Raw genomic sequence first — 17811 nt, 5'->3', positions numbered from 1 at the left:
TACAGAAATGAAAATTGTATTTAAAAAAAAATTACAATCAGGATGGGAAAGTCTGAAATGTGTGCAATGGCTCATGTTAGGACACTGACGCTCTATGTTTCCTCACCATTAGTCAGACATCAAGTGCTGCTTTCCGTGATTTTGATTTGGGAAACACTACCAACACAAATTATATATTCCTTTTACACTTAAGAACTACTTTACAAATGTTTATGAATACAGTCAACTCATATGAAATTCCGAGGAAACATAGTGTGTAATGGCTATGCCAATGTAGGGGAAAAAAGTTAATTTAAGATTCTCAACTAAACCCTTTTCAAACCCAAATTCAGCTTACCTATAATGTTTCCCAAAGCCCACACCGCTTGTTCACAGACATTCTGATGTGGGGAATGGAGAAGTCGCAGAAAAAGGGGCACTGCATCTGTGTGTAATAAAAACTCAGTTATCTGACATGGTCACAGATTTCTACCCAAGCAAGTTAATAAAATAGTCACAAGTCAGACACACTATAGTTGTCCAACTACAGTTCACTGCACAAACAGAACAAGGATAATACATAAAAATAACTAATTTCAGTACTTTTAACCTGCTAATACTTGAACAATAAAGTACCAGAGCCCAAAGCATACTATGTCATCAACTTAAAAAAAAGGACAAAATCTTCCCTATACTTAATTTTTTAAGTTCCCATCCCAAACATGTATCCTGAAATCATCATACTTATTTTCAATAAAATTCCCCAGAACCAACTAACCAGATTTACCAAGTAATGTAAAATAACCATATTTCTTATTCTTTCTATCTTTATTTTTATGTGTATGGGTGTTTGGCATACATGTATATCTGTGTACCACAAGTGTCTGTGAAAGCCAGAAGAGGGTGTCTGATGCCCTAGAACTGGAGTCAGAGATTGCTGTGAGCTACTATGTATGTATGTGCTGGGAAAGGAACCTGGATTCCCTGGGAAAGCAGGCAGTAATCTTAACACCTCTCTAGTCTCTAAATTTCTTATTCCATTAAACCCTACACATTATCACCATAACCAACCTCAAGATAAGTTCACCTTTTCTTAAACTTTCTACTCTTGTGCTAGTTCTAGGATATTTAGGCTTTACCTGTACACTACTAAAATTTACTAGGCCTTTTTATTTAAAAAAAATTCATACTTTAAAAGAATATATCACTGGTAAGTATATATTACTCTTTAGCACTTTTGCAGAACTACATGTTCATCAACCCTTGAAGAGCTTTCCTATCTCTAGCAATCACTAGCCACTTACTCTTCTATTATTCAGAACCCCAGAACCAGGCAAATATTAAATAGCTGTCTTTTCTGTTTATACATTTCTCTACTCTGGACATTTCAGAGAATCACACACACTCATTTCTTTCACTATGTGACTTTAAAAAAAAAGATTTATTCATTATGTATACAGTGCTCTGCCTTCATGTATCCCTGCAGGCCAGAAGAGGGCACTAAATCTCATTACATATGGTTGTGAACACATGTGGTTGTTGGGAATTGAACTCAGGACCTTTGGAAGAACAGGCAATGCTCTTAACCACAGAACCATCTCTCCAGCCCCTACTATGTGACTTTCAAGTGCACCTCTGATGTTCCAGGTACCAATGCTTTATTCTTCTAGACTGTTAAACAGTATTCTGCTACACATTTTATTGATGCATTAATAGAGGACTTCTGAATCATTACAACTGATGCTGCTGTGAACACCTGTCACCTGTGCACCAGTCACTGTATGCATGCTTTCTCTCTCCATTTCATCTAGGTGTAGAACTGGGGACACATGGTGAACTCCATGAGGAGCTTTTTAAAAAACTAATATTCAAAGCATTTATATTTCCACCACTGATAAATTGTTTATAATGAAAATCAAACACTGTAGTTAACCTTACCTCCTAGTTTCTATTAAAAACTTGTTCATAGCCAGGCAGTGGTGGCGCACGCCTTTAATCCCTGCACTCGGGAGGCAGGGGCAGGTTGATTTCTTTAAGGCCAGCCTGGTCTATATAACAAGTTTCAAGTTAGCCAAGGCTACACAGTGAGGATGTATGTAGTGGCATATTATTTATGACCAGAGGCAAAGCTAAAGCCACTAGAGGTCAGGCAATGGTGACACACACCCTTAATCCCAGGATTTGGGAGGTGAATCTCTGTGAGTTCAAGGCCACCCTAGGCTACACAAGATCAATGCAGAAACAAATCCGGGTTGTCCTTAGTCCCAGCACTAGAGGGAATAAGTCTGCGGTCACCCAGCCTTGGTAAAGGTAAGACTTTTAGTGGCTTGGCTGTTTTTGCCTTTCTGGGTTTTAGGTTGAACCCCAATATCAGTATTCGTGCTACAGACCTGTCTTACAATTCAAAAACAATTTTTTAACTAGTGTATATAAACCAGGTGTTAACACCTGCAATCCTAGCACTTAGAACACTAAAGCAGGAGTATCCTGAGTGTAAGGTCAGGTGGGGACTATACAGAAAGCTCAAAGACAGACCTGGCTACACAGCAAGACCCTGCCCTTCCCCCAACCAAACAAGTATATGCCGTAACTTGAAAAGGCTTAAGCTACTCAGCACACTCAGAAGGTATTTAAAACAAGACTTTTCAGTCCTTATTAGTGGATAGTCTCCACCCTGAAAGATAATAGTCCATCTTCTTTTTGGGTCCAAAGTAACAATTATTTTATCAGAGTTTAATACTGAGGGAAAAGAAAAAAAATTATTAAAGTAACATAAAAACTTATACTGTAACTTCAAAATATTCTAAGATGAAATTCAGTTTTTAGTATAAAACCCTCTGTCATCATTAAAAAGAAAGATTTGACTTACTAGACTGTACAACAGCTTGAGTCTGTGCAGAGGTTCCTGATGCTATATTAGTTAGTGCCCACGCAGCTTCAAACTGTAATGAAGGACTGTTAAAAAACAAAATAATCCTTTTAGACATGGAGCTATCACCTTAACTTACATAAATCTACACAGCACCACACCCGATCTTTCAATTTCACTTGTTATAGTCATCACTGGCTGCCATCCCTATCTAAGCATCTGACTGCTTCTCAGTCACTACAAACCACTGATGGTTGCAACACTTAGTCAATTATGTCTCATGACTCTTCCTCAACATTCCTTGCCTTACAGAGTAACCCACTACCACTGTACTAGCCAAGTTCTCGCATCACGTCAACACCAGCTGCGCCCTCCAGACTACTCACACCTGGGACCCTCACCTGAGCACACTATCATTTGGGTTACATTACTAACTGCAGTTATTAAAGCCTGCATAGTTCTGCAGCTAAAGCATTATAATTTGAGACAGTCATGAAAGATCTAACAAAGTAAAAATCAATTTCACTATTCTAAATTTTAATTTAATCGGCAGGCACTGACACTCTACGCTAAAAAGGGTATCATAGGTGGGATGATATGTATGGACAATAAGAAATGGGTCTAGAAAGCTGAAGTTAAGAATGAACAAAAATAAAACTGTGCTCACGTAAATGTTGGGGGGATATGGTGTGTGTCCCAAATGTTCTAGGGTTCACAACTTGAAATTTATTCTACTTAGAAGAGTAAAGCCAGGCATAGTGACACACACTTTAATCCCGGCATCTGGGAGACAAGCGTAACTTTGTGAATTGGAAGCTAGCCTAGTCCACATAGTAAGCTCCAAGTGAGCCAGGGCTACACAGTGAAGATCCTGTTTCAAAAAAAAAGGGGGGGGGGGGAGAAGAAAAAAAGGAGAAAGAGAGAGACTGATAGACAGACAGAAGAAAGAAAAGAATAATGGAAAAAATAAAAACAGGTGCAATTTTAGATACAAGCAAGGGGTGGGGGAGAATGATGTTAAGTCCTGAGCTACAGAGCAAATTCAAAATGGCCCACCCAGGTCAATGAACAAAACCACAACTCAAAAGCAAAAACAGAAGCAACAGCTAGAGATACAGTCCAGTGGCAGAGTACTGCCTGCCTGGTATAAGGATCCAGGAGGGGCGTAGGAGGATGGGGGTCAGGGTCAACAGCATGTAAAATGGATAAAAGAGGTTAAAGGCTACTACAGGAGAGGCCTGTTAAAAAGAAGTAACAAAGATAGAAGAATATAATGTCAGAAAGAATATAAAATAAAAAAATGAGCTTAAAATTAGGGAATGAGAAGAAAAATCTCTATACAACATGGAAGTAAGGAAAACAAATGATCAGCTTTAGCAGCAGTGCAGATGGAAAATACCTGTTACATGTCATAAAGAGCAAATAGAAATCGGAGCAGACAGAGCTGAGCGGATCAATTCTGGCAGAAAGCAGGGAATGAGAAGGTAGGAAAGGCAGACTGGGAAGGGCAGGATGCTGTGACAGGAAGCAACAAACAATCTACATTTCCCTAACTAGAAGTGGGAAGAGCTAGCAAACTCCTGTGGAGTCCTTAGGAAACACTGGAAATGGGGGCCATGAATGGAAAATGGGAAGATACAAAAAGTAAAATTTCAAGGCCAAGGAAAGTCTTCTAAAGGGTCATATGGGGAAAAGAAGAGAGAGAAAAGATATAAAAACAGCCGAATGAAGCAAATAAACAATGCAAAATATTTTGTTTAAATTATGTACATTTTCTCACAGCCACCTAATTTTTACAGATGGGATGACTGAGGCACAAAAGTCAGTTGGGATTCTGGTCAACACCAAGTATAGATTTAGACCAGGGTCTATAGGGCTCTGACGTCTAACATGCCTTTTACACTGTAACACAGTTTTCCATGAGAAACCATAAAGTCATTATCTAAAAGCACTGGCAATTTTCTATTTATGACTTGGGCGATGGCTCTGAAATTATTCATTAAGTTGTTTATATTTTGTCCTATTTTTTGTTTGTTTCCTAGACACACTCACACAAACCTATGCCAAAGGCTCTATCAAACAGACAGGAATGGAAGAACCAGAGCCAGGAACCAAGAACAAAAAAGGAGCCTTGCTGGCAGATATAAGATGGAATTTAATCTTTTAAACAGCTGGAATAAAGTTATCTTTACTCTCTGCTATGGAACATATACGGCAGCTTTTTTAAGGTGTTAAGTATAGTGACACATCTTAATCAAAGTATCTCTTAATCCCAAAGAGACTGAGACTTTCCAGACCTCACAGCTCAATTGATAATCCCCAGAGATCACTTAAGACGGTGTACTTAGCCAGCTAGCCTTCCAGGAGTTCTGCATCTTTAAATTTAATTTGCCTTTAAGAGAACAATGTAGCCAGCCTTACTAGGCCTTGGATTGTTCATGCAATCAGCAACTTTTACAACTTAAGCTAATGCATAGCTTTTTTTTTTGTTGTTTTTTTGTTTGTTTTTCGAGACAGGGTTTCCCTGTAGTTTCTAGAGCCTGTCCTGGAACTAGCTCTTGTAGACCAGGCTGGCCTCGAACTCAGAGATCCGCCTGCCTCTGCTTCCCGAGTGCTGGGATTAAAGGCGTGCACCATCACCGCCCGGCTCTAATGCATAGCTTTAATCTTAGTACTCCTCCATGCTCCTGACCCAGAATTGTGTGTGTGTGGTGGTATCACTTGCTGAAAACACCAAACAGATTTAGAAGCAACCTTATATGACAAATATCCACTATAAATTTTGGAAACAATTTGTGGATATAGCTTGATCATGTGTTTGCAGTATTGTTTGCCTGAGTCAGTTGAATTCCCCATCCCTTTCTCAATGCCATGTTTTCTGTGCTGACCAATACAGAGCAAAAGTCATTTGTTAGGGAAAGACACAAGGATGGGGCATATTCAGACACATACAGATCAGACAGACAACAGGGACAAACAGACCCATACAACAGACAGATTACAGATGGGCCACAGTGTACAGATAGATGAAAGACACAGGAAGAATAATGGAAATAGAAATTTGGGCTTACTCTTTGTCAAGTTAATCTAAAAGGAAGTGGCTTTGTTTTCATTCCCTATAGCACCATCATTGCATTTTAGTGTTTGCTGAGGTTATCGTCAACACATTAACAGACACAGTTAAGGACTAGAGGTAGAGGGAGGATTGTAGCTACTGTGGAAGCATAAGGTGTTTGCAAATACAAAAAGTCCTTATCGGCAGCACTTTTATATCATTATTTTTATTTAATCAACTAAAACTTTCTTGGATATTTAGCAAAATAACTTGTTCAGGCCGTATGTTTTAGATGCAAAAATAGTATTTGTTTTAAAGAATTCTGGGATTCAAACCAAGTTAATTCAAACTGAAGGAGCTTAATGCACAGCCCTGAGAAATGTCTATGTACAAATGGACTGCCCTCCCTTCTCTTCTGGGTAAGCAGAGCTCCCTCGCATGATACCGGACAACTAACCATGGCTGGAGTGTACTACCCAGAGGATTGGTGATCTGCGGGTCTATTCCCAGGGTTAGGAAGAGCCACACGGTTCTGGACACCATTCATGCTGACTAGTCATGAGGCTAATCTATATATAGACTCATAAGCAAATGGTGACTCAAATACTATTTGTGATGTTTAAATACCATCAGAGAATAAGAAAATTACATGGAAATATATGACAATTTAAAGAATATAGGGTTAGGAATACAGCTTAGTGGCAGAGCACCTACTTAAGGCCTAAGTTTTTTCTACAGTACCTCAAAACAAAATAAATCCAAGCTCAGTGAGAGCAAACCACCACCAAACCATTTAGTAAAACACCAATTGTAAACTTAAGTTAACTGGAAAAAGTGAGCAGGCAAATCCAGACTTACTTATCATCCCTTTCTAGACATTTGACTAGAATTGGTAAAATCCCAGATTTTATTAGGTCATCAATTGGTGGATTTCTGTCACTCGATAATAGTTTCCTATAAAAAGAAATATAAGATTAATATTTGATGTAGCTCTCAAACTATGAACATAAATATATTCTACTCCCCCACTTCTGCACAGTCAGCTTCAACACCAGAGGTGCAGATTAGCTCTTACCTTGCTGCCTGGACAGCACTCAACTGGACTACAGGGTTATCACTTGTAGCATTCTGCAACAACAAGTGTATATTTCAGACATTTATAAAAAAAATTATTTTAAACCATTTCAGGATGGTAGTATTAAATTAATAACTTACCTGCAATATAGCTTCTAGTGTTACGTTTTGCTTAAAAAGAAAGAAAGATAGTTCAGCAGAGAATATTAACAAAGCTAACAAAACTATTTATTAGTCTATCTGGTTATGAATTACTATGCCTTGTAATTATCACTATCTGATTTTTGTTAAATTTAAAATAACGTCCCCTGGTCATGACGAAAGTATTTACAGGCACATTATAAAAACAAGGGCAAGACTTACTGCTTTAAAATCAGCATCGACATCTGAATCTTCTAAGCTTTCTTCCTGGGGAACATTTCTCTTTTTCAGTAAGTGTTCATCTCTTTTGTTCTGAAAGGTAATAGATAATGTTTAAGAGTTCATGAAGGCTGTTGTTAATAAAATTGTATTTGGTCCCGAATTAACAATGAACGTGTTTAATTCCACTGCTTTTGTGTCATCTCCATCCCCAGCTCTTTGAGCACCAAGTGTTCAGACCGACACTCTAAGGGTACTTGAGGTACAGAACTATGCATCAAACAGTTTTCATCTACCGACTGCTAACAGCTGCCTGAAGCAATTTATTAAGAAGATCTTAGGATTGCAAGTTGGGGATATAAGAAATAGGAATTTATTAAATGTCATATGAATTAGCCACAGTGCTGTGTATGGAAGAGGTCAGAGAAACACTTTTGGGGTTCAGTTTTCTCTTCTGCTCTTATGGATACCAGGAATTGAATGAAGGTGGTCAGGCTTGTGCTGCAGGTACTTTGACTGACTGACCATCTTGCCAGCCCAGATTAAACCCTTGCTACCTGAATTTTACAAACAAAAGAGTTCCTCCTATCCTACATTTCATGACACCCAAATTATTCAGAATGTTAACTATGCCATTTCAAACATTACTTAACAGCAACAAATTTTTCAACTTTAAATCTGAATAAACTTCGGGTACCCAATATTTGTGGATGTATTTGATTCTAACAGAAAAGTTATTTAATAATCCTTAATATTCATGGCAACATTCAGAACAGAAGATGAAAACTACATACACATGTGCATAACACTAACTTCTGTTTTGTGTACAAGCCAGCACATGCAAACACAATGACGTCTATAGAGTCAATCATTCTTCCTTAGTAACTACACAAATAACTAACAGTAGTTATCTTTTAAACTACAGTGCCTCACGGATGGCAAAGCCCCTGATATTTATATATCTCAAGTGGCTTCATGCAGGATATATATTAATGTATAGTGAAAAGAACAGTGGGTGGCGCTCTCTGGTTTTTGTTTTGTTTATTTGGTGTGAGGCAGTTACTATGGACAGAACCTGGGGCTTTGACAATGTTGGGCAAGCACTCTACGACTAAGCCATACATGTAGATCTCAGATGATATTTCTGGCCAAGTGACAAAATGTGCTACCAACAGTAAAGGACAAGTTAACTCTGTGTGCTCCCTGGTCTGGTGCAGGGAAAAAGAAAAAAAACAATATCCCCTTGGCATTATTCCTAATCAAACTAGATAACTTTTGAAAAATCAGAAAACCCTAATCTACCATTTAATAATAACAATAATAAAGCCTGTATGCTTCCAAGATGAAGTCACTAAAGATGAAAAAGACTGAGGACCAGTCCTACAAGAAAACGCAGTACCTGATCTTGGATAGGCTCTTTGACTTACAATTTGCAAATTCTGAGTCGACTCTATTGATTAGAAGATGTAATCCTATGTTAACCTGATAAATGTACTATTATACAGAAGAGTCTCTTTCTATGGATACTAAGGGTAATAGAAAATCCTGCCATTATTTGTAGCTGGTTCAAAGAAAAAAATGCATGTGTATCTAATATATTAATAAAAGAAAGCAAACATGGGAAAGTGCTAACAATCCAAGGAAACTATGTGCCACAAGCGTGTACAGTGTTATTTCTTGCAATTTTAAGTTTCAAACTACAAACCTGAAATTGCTTCCCAAACACTAAAATTAATTCCATTTATAAGTTTAAATAAATTAACTTTCAGCACAACTATCATCCTGGCTAGTTTTTTTTCCTTCTGTCAACTTGACACACGGTTGATGGACTCTCAGTTAAGAAAATACCCCCATAAGATCTGTCTGGAGGCAAGTAAGAGGCATTGTCTTGATTGATGGTTGATATGGGAGAGTACCCTCCGCAGGTAGTCTGAGTGCTCTAAGAAAGCAGGAGGAACAAGCACAAGGGGCAAGTCAGTAAGTACCAGCACTCCTCCATGGCCTCCACTTCAGTTCCTGCCAACTTGCCTACATGATGACTACAAGCTAGAAGATAAAATAAACCCTCTTTCCCCCAAGTTGCTTTGGTCATGGTGTTTCCCCAAACTATTCTAACCCTGATCCCGTCTATCTTCATCCTGGTTCACGTCAGCTTCTCAACACCTGACAAGTTAAGCGCCCAAATCTCTCAGGAATCTTACTCCATTTATCACTCCTACTATTCCAGGATATAAATAGATCCCTGTCACAGGATAGCACTTTTCATCATAAGCAACATGTCTGCTTTCGTAGGTGCACCCTTATGTACATAGGGAAAAACTTCCTATACTTTTTGTTTGGATAGACAGCGTCTTGCTAGGTAGTCCTCACTGGCCTGAAATTTGCTATCCCTATCAAACCAGCCTCAGACTCTGATGTGCCTCCCTCTGCCTTCGGACACTAGGATAAAGGTGTGCGCCACCACACTGGACAAACCACCTTTCTATACCTAAATTGTTACATTTCTTTTCAATTATGATGTTTAATTCACTAAATCGTGTTCCTTTTGTATCAACCTTCCACCTTCCTCTGCAAATGTGAAATAACCCAGTTTTCAATGTGAAACTACCCTTTTCATTCTTGGACTCAGTTTATAAAGATGTTATTTAATTATTCTTCCTCTCCCACGTGGAAGTAGCTGACAAGCATATTTTCTGGAACTGTCTCATCTAGTGCTCCCATGGTAGTTTTTGTTTCATAAAAGTGGAGAACTTTCCAATTGCTGATCAACCTCCTCCCCTAAACTTTCTAGAAATAGTCGTTAGGCATCTTTAGTTCCTGACAACACAGAGAACAAATGAAACTTGATTGGTTGGACTTAAATGCTTGCATTGTATATCAATCAGTTCATATAAGCAAAGTTGACTGATTGGTGAAAATTGTAACCGTACCTTACCATTTGTTAATGCTTGTAATTTTTGTGCTTATAAGCCCCATTTCTGCTCCTGCGCGGTGCTGTCTATAGAACAAGGCTCCTGAATGCTTGTCCTGCAGCTCTAATCGATCAGAGACTGGATTATTTGGTGAATTATTCAAATCTTTGGAACCCGTCCGTAAGTGTTGTCTCTTTCCTTCCTCATGGTTCATAACAGGCTAGGTGTAAAATCTGCACTACCTTGCCAACCCTTAAATTCCTTGGAACATTTCTCCAAGGAACCATGTGATCCTTTTAGGATATCAGTAACCAAGAGGTAGTAACTAAGTACTCTGGAGGTTGAGGCAAGTAGATCTCTTGAGTTCCAGGGCAGCCTGGTCTGCATAGTGAGTTCCAGGACACCCAAAGATATATAGAAACCCTGTCTCAAGACACACACACACACACACACACGGAAGGAAGGAAGGAAGGAAGGAAGGAAGGAAGGAAGGAAGGAAGGAAGGAAGGAAGGAAGGAAGGAAGAAAGGAAGGAAGGAAGGAAGGAAGGAAGGAAGGAAGAAAGGAAGGAAGGAAGGAAGGGAAGACAGACATCTAAAAAAATTTTTTAAAAAAATCAGAATACAACAAAACAAAACCAAAGAAATTGCACAAGAAACACAGCTGCAGGGACATTCCCATTCACACACACAGACATTCCATTAAAACACAAAATAGGAAATGACAGAATATAAGCAAAAGATATGGGGAGCACTAGGTAAAGCATTAAGTTAAATGCCACCCAAAATACCACTGTGTTTGTTTTGTGTTGGCTATCTGTTGCTAGACATGGGGCCTGCCCTTAAGTTTGATTTGTATACCCAGAGGAACTCCATTGGAGAAAACCAATTTTTCCTTTGCAAGCAGTTAACAACTGGAGATGGCTTTCTGGATTAAGAATGGGAACTTCTGTCCACTTCCACTCTCAGTACTGGGAACCCCGTCTGACTTAAACCTATGCAGGCCCTGTACATGCTGCCATGGTCTCTGAGTTCATATGTGTGTCAATCCTGCTATGTCTAGAAGGCCTTGTTTCCTTGGTATTCCCCATCCCCACTGAGTCTTAAAATCTTTCTGCCTATTCTTCCACCAAGTTTCATGAGACCTGAAGGGAAGTATTTGACAAAGACATCCCATTTAGGACAACATGTTCAAAGTCTCACTTTATACACACTGTCCAGTTGTAGGTCTCTAAATTTGTCTCCATCAACCACACGAGAAAGCTTGGGTATAGCAAAATGTCGTTAGCAGTCATTTCATTGCTACATTCCTTTAGCAGACAGTGGTATCTGGTACCTCCTGGGTCTAGAACCTATCTAGTCTTAGGTTCTTGGGCAGTGTCAGCATGGTCTCCATCTCATGAAACAGGACTTCAATCCATTGGGACAGTGGTTGTTACTCCCACAACTTCTGTGCCACACCACTGCACCAGCACATCCTACAGGCAGGTCACTGCTGTAGACTGAACGTTTGCAGCTGGGCTGTGTATCTTTCTCCTCTGGTAATATACAGAGTATACAGAGTTACTTCCAGTACCATGAGCTCTAGTCCACAGGGGTGAAGGTTCTAGGTAGGCACCAGCTCAGTTTCTCTGTACAATGAGTTATGTAGTTGCTGCCTTCAGCAATAGGGCCTCACCATCAGTTTGTGGAGAAAAATCAACAGCGTTAGAAATCACATTAGTTGTTTGGGGATTTCCATAGGTTCCCTTGGCCAAAAACTCAATTAGATGCAACCATTTCCAGCAAAGGTTTCATTTAGTTGCAAGAAATGTCTCATTGGGGCTTTGTCTCCCCTGCTACGTGATGACATCATTTAGATTTCATTCATACACATGTGTTTAAAAGCTTCTACTGTAGTTTTTCATACAGCACCTCAAATGGTCCTTAGTGCAGTTGTCCCATTTCCATCTCCTTCCTTCCCCCTCTTCCCTTCCCCACATTTGATTTTGCCATTCCAGTCTTCCCAATTCTTTAATGTCTTAAAGTTTTTATTATACAAATCTACCATTTGTATAATTTTTGAGGCTATCGTTAAAGATATTGTGTTTCTGATTTATTTCTCAGTCCATTTGTTGTTTATTTACTGGAAAGCTACTGTTAAGGATGTTCATTTTTCTTTGCATTTGCTGAAAGTGTTTATCAGATGTGGACACTTAGTGTCAAGAGTTTTCAGATCATTTATGTATATGATCACATCATCTGAATACAAAGATATCTGGATTTCTTCCTTGATTTGAATCTCTTAAATATCTTTCAGTTGTCTTCTAAGTACTAAACTGAATAGATATGGAAAAAATGGATGACCTTGACTTTTTCCTGATTTTAGCAGAAAGGCTTTGATTTTTTTTCTCTATTTATTTAGGTTGATGCTGGCAGTGGGCTTGCTATAAATGACCTTTATTATGTTGACATAAGTCCTTTATATTCCTAGTCTCCAGGAATTTTATCATGACAGGATATTGGGTTTTGTCAACCCCCTTTTGCATCTAATGATGCAATCAGATGGTTTTTGTCTTTCTGTACCGAATCCATCTGGACCTGGGTTGGCTTTGGTTGGGAGACTTTTAATTACTGCTCCTATTTCACTGGAGTTTGTAGATCTGTTTAAGTTGCTTATCTGATCTTGATTTAACTTTGGTAATGGTATGTATCAAAAATTTTATCCATTTCTTTGAGATTTTCTAACTTGATGAAGTAAAGTTATTTTAAGTATGTCATCACAGCTCAGTATCTCCTTCGTTTCTGTTTGTCCCCTTTTGTTTTCTAACTTTATTAATTTATACTTCCTCTATCTTTTAGTTTATTTGGCTAAGGGTTTATTTAACATTCTTAATTTTCTCAAAGTCAATTCTTCATTTTATTAATTTTTTAAAATGGTTTTTGTTTCTATTTTATTGATTTCAGCTCTGAGTTTGATTATTTCTTGCCATCTACAAATTTTGGTTTAGGAATGTTATGTTTTTATTTTCACTCAATTCTTAAGTTTCTTTCTTAATTTTTGTCTTGAACCAGTTTTTATTCAGTTACTACTTGGTCCTTGTATCCATGAGTTTTTAAACTTTCTTTTGCTGATATCCAGCTATAATCCTTGGTTGTCAGAGAGGATGCAGGGTGTTATTTCAATTTTCTCTGATATGTTGAGACTTACTTTGTGTCCAAGTATGTGGTAAATTTTGGAGAAAGTTCTATGTGCTATTGCAAAGGTGGTATAATATTTTGTATTTTGGGTGAAATGTTCTACAAACACCTGGGACAACCATTTGATTTATGGTATCATTTTGCTCTATCATTTCTGTTTGATTTTTGTGTAGATGAGCTGTCCTTTGGCTACTGTGTGAGGGACAATATGTGATTTTTAGCTGTTGGAATGTTTCTTTTATGAACTTAGGCGCCCTTCAAGTTTGGTGAGTAAATGTTGAGGATTGCAGGATTTTCTTCATAGATATTTCCTTTGATGAGCATCTAGTTGCAATTAGTTTTGGTTTGACGTCTATTTTGTCAGAAATTAAAAATGGCTACACCAGCTTGCCTCTTAGATCCACTGGCTTGGAATTACTTTTCTATCCTGAGGTATTGCCTATTCCTGACAGTAAATAAAGTTTCCTGAATCCAATCGGTTAGTTTGTATCTTTTTATTGGGGAGTTGAGACCATTACCATCAATGAGCAGTGTTTGTTATTTTGTTGTGGTGTTATGTGCTTTTTCTCCTTTTTGGTTTGCAGGACTGGGATTATTTATTCCTTGTATTTTCTTTGGTATGGTTAAACCTCTTTAGCTTATTTTCATTTTAGTGCCTTTTGTAGAGTTGGATTTGTAGATAGATAATGCTTAAAATTGTTTGTATCACAGAATGTTTTTTATCTTTATTTATTTTAATTGAAAGCTTTGCAGTGTATAGTAGTCTGAGCTGGCATCTGTGGTCTCTTAAGAGTTTGTAAAACATCCTTCTGGGACCTTCTGGCTTTTATTTGTTCTATACATTTAGTGTTTTGATTATTGTATGTTAGGCAAAAAATTTTTTCTGGTCCAGCCTATTTGGTGTTCTATACTCTTCATATACTTTGACAAGGACCTCCTTTGTGTTAGTTAAGTTTTCTACAGTGTTTTGTTGAAAATATTTTATGCATCTTTGACCTAGGTTTCTTTTCCTTCCTCCATTCTTATTATTTGTATGTTTGGTCTGTTTATGATGTACCAAATTTCCTGGATGCTTTGAGAATTAACATTTTCTTGGGCTGAGGTAGGCATTCATCCATCTTCAGTGCCTGAGATTCTCTCTTCCATGTTTTATACTCTGTTAGTGAAACTTACCTCTGAAGTTTCTGCTTCACTTGTTAAATTTTTCATTTCCAGCTTAACCTCTGTTTTCTTTATTTATTTATTATGTGTACAACATTCCTTCCCTGTATGCTTGCATGCCAGAAGAGGGCACCAGATCTCATTATAGATGGTTGTGAGCCACCATGTGGTTGCTGGGAATTGAACTCAGGACCTCTGGAAGAGCAGTCAGTGCTCTTAACCTCTGAGCCATCTCTCCAGCCCCAACCTCTGTTTTCTTTATTGTTTCTATTTCTACTTTCAAGTCTTGAATTGCTTTCACTATTTCATTCCATTGTTCGTGCTTTCAGAGTTCATTGAATAATTTTTTCATATCCTCTTTAATATTCTTTAATATGTTCCTAAATTATTTTGATGTGCTTATTTTGTGCTTCAGTTATATTGTATTTCTCAGGGCCTACTGTAATAGAGTTACTGGGTTCTGGTGGATGCATACTGTCTTGGCCATTAATGTCTGAATTTCTGCACCAGAGTCTAAGCATCTAAATTCTGGATGACTGTGATTCCAGGTGTTTATAACTGTTCTTATCTTTGTTGGGTGGGTATTCCATTATTGGCTTTTTTTCTAGATCTTAGGACCATGTGGTAGCTATGGTTTGCCTGGTAAGGAGTATAGAAGTCCCTGCCAGGTATGGCTACTGTAGGGGAGGGTGGCGCTGGGTAGAACTTGCTTCTAGGTATGAGGATCTGAAATGAAGGAAGAAAGATGGGATAGGAGGGAGTAGGACTGAAAGGGTCCACAGGGAAAAGGAAAGCTGGGTCTGCCATGAAGTTTGGTAGAGTACCCTAGAAGTAGGGTCAGAGAGGAAGGAATCACTCTTGCCAGCCATCTACTAAGAGTTGGGGGATCAGACAACAGGAAGGACAGTACATATCACCTACCTGATCTACAAGCCAGTACAGCAAGCTTTCTCATCGGTGGCCAGCTCACAACCACACAGAGAATTAGTATGCAATCTTGGTCTTAGCTTAAGCTTGCTTTAACTAGCTCGTATAACTTAAATTAACCCATTTATATTAATCTATGTTTTGCCATGTGACATTAACCTCTCTTCCATCTTGTACCTCCTGTTTCCTCTCCCTGTCTGGCTGGCAACTCTGTCTTTTTTCTTCCCAGAGTTCTCTTTCTCCCAGTAAGTCCTGCCTATATCTCTTCCTGCCTAGCTATTGGTCACTCAGCTCTTTATTAAAACAACCACAACAATATATATTCACACAGTATACAAATATCCCACAACAAGCCAGCATGTTCCCAGGTAGAAAGAGCCTCTGGATCTTGGTGGCTGACAGAAAGGGACAGTGTGAGGGAGGAAGGTTGACTCTGCTGCTAAGTTCTACAGAGTCCTATGCAAAAGGGAGCAAGCCCCATTAAATGCTTTACTATGTAAGAGTTGCCATGGTCATGGTGTCTCTTTACAGCAATAGACAATAGTTGTTTTATTCTGTTTTGAGGCTTTCTGAGATAGGTGTTTCACAAACTCAGGTTAACCTTGAACTTATGGCAATTCTGTCTCAACCTTACAAGCACTGGGATTATAGGTGTAGGCTACCACACTCAGTGCAATTTGTAATACTCTGTGTAGAGGGTATGTGTACATGCCATTGTGCTCAGGTGTAGGTCAAAGGACAGGCTGAGAAAGAGCTAGTTCTCTCCTTCCACATATAGATAGGTTCTGGGGTTCAAACTCAAGTTATCAAACTTGGTGCAAGTGCCCTTACCTGCTGAGCTACCTCACTGATCTACAATATAGAGTAGTTTTTAAAAGAAACATTTTAAGAAGAGAAACAATTAACTGATATAACAATGATCTGATCAGGCAAATGAGGCATTTAGTGATTTCTTAAACTAAGACCTTAATTTGTCTCACTTTAGCTTACCTAACTAATCAACCATCAACAACAGATCGTAACTTTAATATAATGTATCAAAGTGGGAAATACCAGTAACAAGTTTTAAGTTGATTCTCAACTTATAAAATATTATTCCTTGAACACTTACACTCGGACATATTACAGCATCATGGTTAAAAGTTTTGTCATTTGTCAGCTAATGACTTGAGCTACAATATTTAATTCCTATGTAACTGTCCACATATGAGAGAAACCAGAAGGATAGGTGTCTGAGAATCATTTGTACATCTGCATACAGACTTAACAGAGAAGAGAGTAAGGAGATAAAACGGAAACAAGGGTTCACATAACAGGAACCAGAAGTCAGGTGAACAGTACGTATAGACACATGTTTTTCTTTAAGACTGAAAAGCTTCATAATGGTAATCTAACAGAGAAAGGAGTTTTAGAAATAAGTTAATACAGAAAAAGGATCTAATTTAAGATACCAAGATTTGAAGTAAGTTCCAAATATATTCTTAGAAAACACAAGTATATAGAGAAATAAATGTACTTTCTTGGTTAGCAATTTAAATTCCTATAAAATAGGTTCACATCAAAATAGAATCTGGTGAAGATAACTGTCTTAGTCAAAGTTCTATCTATTGCTGTGGAGAGACAGCATGACCACAGCAACTCTTGTAAAGGAAAACATTTAATTGGGGCTCACATAAAGTTTAGAAGTTTAGTTTGTTGTCATCATGGCAGGAAGCACAGAGGTATGCAGGCAGACAAGGAGCTGGAGAGGTAGCTGACTTCTACATTTGGATCAGCAGGCAGCAGGAAGAGAGCCCTGGGCCTGGCTTGGGCACTTGAAACTCAAAGCCCACTCCCAGTGACACACTTCCTCCAACAAGGCTACACTTCCTAGTGTCACTCCCGTAAGCCTTAAAATATGAGCCTATGGGATCCATTCTTATTCAGACCAGGGTAACTCTCTAAACTCTTCCAAATAAAATGAAAGAAAATAATCTTGACACCACTTCCATTCAGTTAGCAACAAATAAGTTTCCTCCTATTGCAGGACATGGAAATAGGGAGGGCACCTACCATACACATACCAGAGAGGATTAAGAGAGCATCTTCCTTTAATGTTGTGGAATTTTAACAGTGACAAAGTATTTCTCAAAAATACTCAGAACCCTTAGCAAAATAGATGCTTTTATAATTGTGACTGTATAGAACTATGAACTATTTAGTCATATGAATTTTTATTTATTAGTATTACTGTGTGTTTGTATACGGTATGTGTGTGAGAACATGTACTATGAAGGATGTGTGAAAATTAGGACAA

The 17811-nt window shown here is 38.3% G+C and overlaps 1 protein-coding gene across 3 annotated transcripts in view; it reads right to left on the bottom strand.

Moving 5' to 3' along the window:
• Kpna3 (karyopherin subunit alpha 3) overlaps window positions 1-17811 on the bottom strand; it is a 73122-nt gene that overhangs the window by 17060 nt on the left and 38251 nt on the right. For 2 of the 3 annotated variants that reach the window (XM_038310349.1, XM_038310351.1), the window contains exons 3-8: window positions 7341-7430; window positions 7119-7148; window positions 6979-7031; window positions 6762-6857; window positions 2849-2934; window positions 338-424 (exon numbers count right to left, since the gene is read on the bottom strand). In XM_038310349.1, the coding sequence (XP_038166277.1) occupies window positions 338-424; window positions 2849-2934; window positions 6762-6857; window positions 6979-7031; window positions 7119-7148; window positions 7341-7430 (442 nt within the window). Of the gene's footprint in view, window positions 1-337; window positions 425-2848; window positions 2935-6761; window positions 6858-6978; window positions 7038-7118; window positions 7149-7340; window positions 7431-17811 lie in introns of all 3 variants that reach the window. The other variant, XM_038310350.1, reaches the window with a different exon arrangement.

Source organism: Arvicola amphibius, chromosome 13 (assembly GCF_903992535.2).
Source record: "Arvicola amphibius chromosome 13, mArvAmp1.2, whole genome shotgun sequence".
NCBI lineage: Eukaryota > Metazoa > Chordata > Mammalia > Rodentia > Cricetidae > Arvicola > Arvicola amphibius.
The sequence above is the reverse complement of the archived record's forward strand: the minus strand, read 5'-3'. Positions and strand labels throughout refer to the sequence as shown.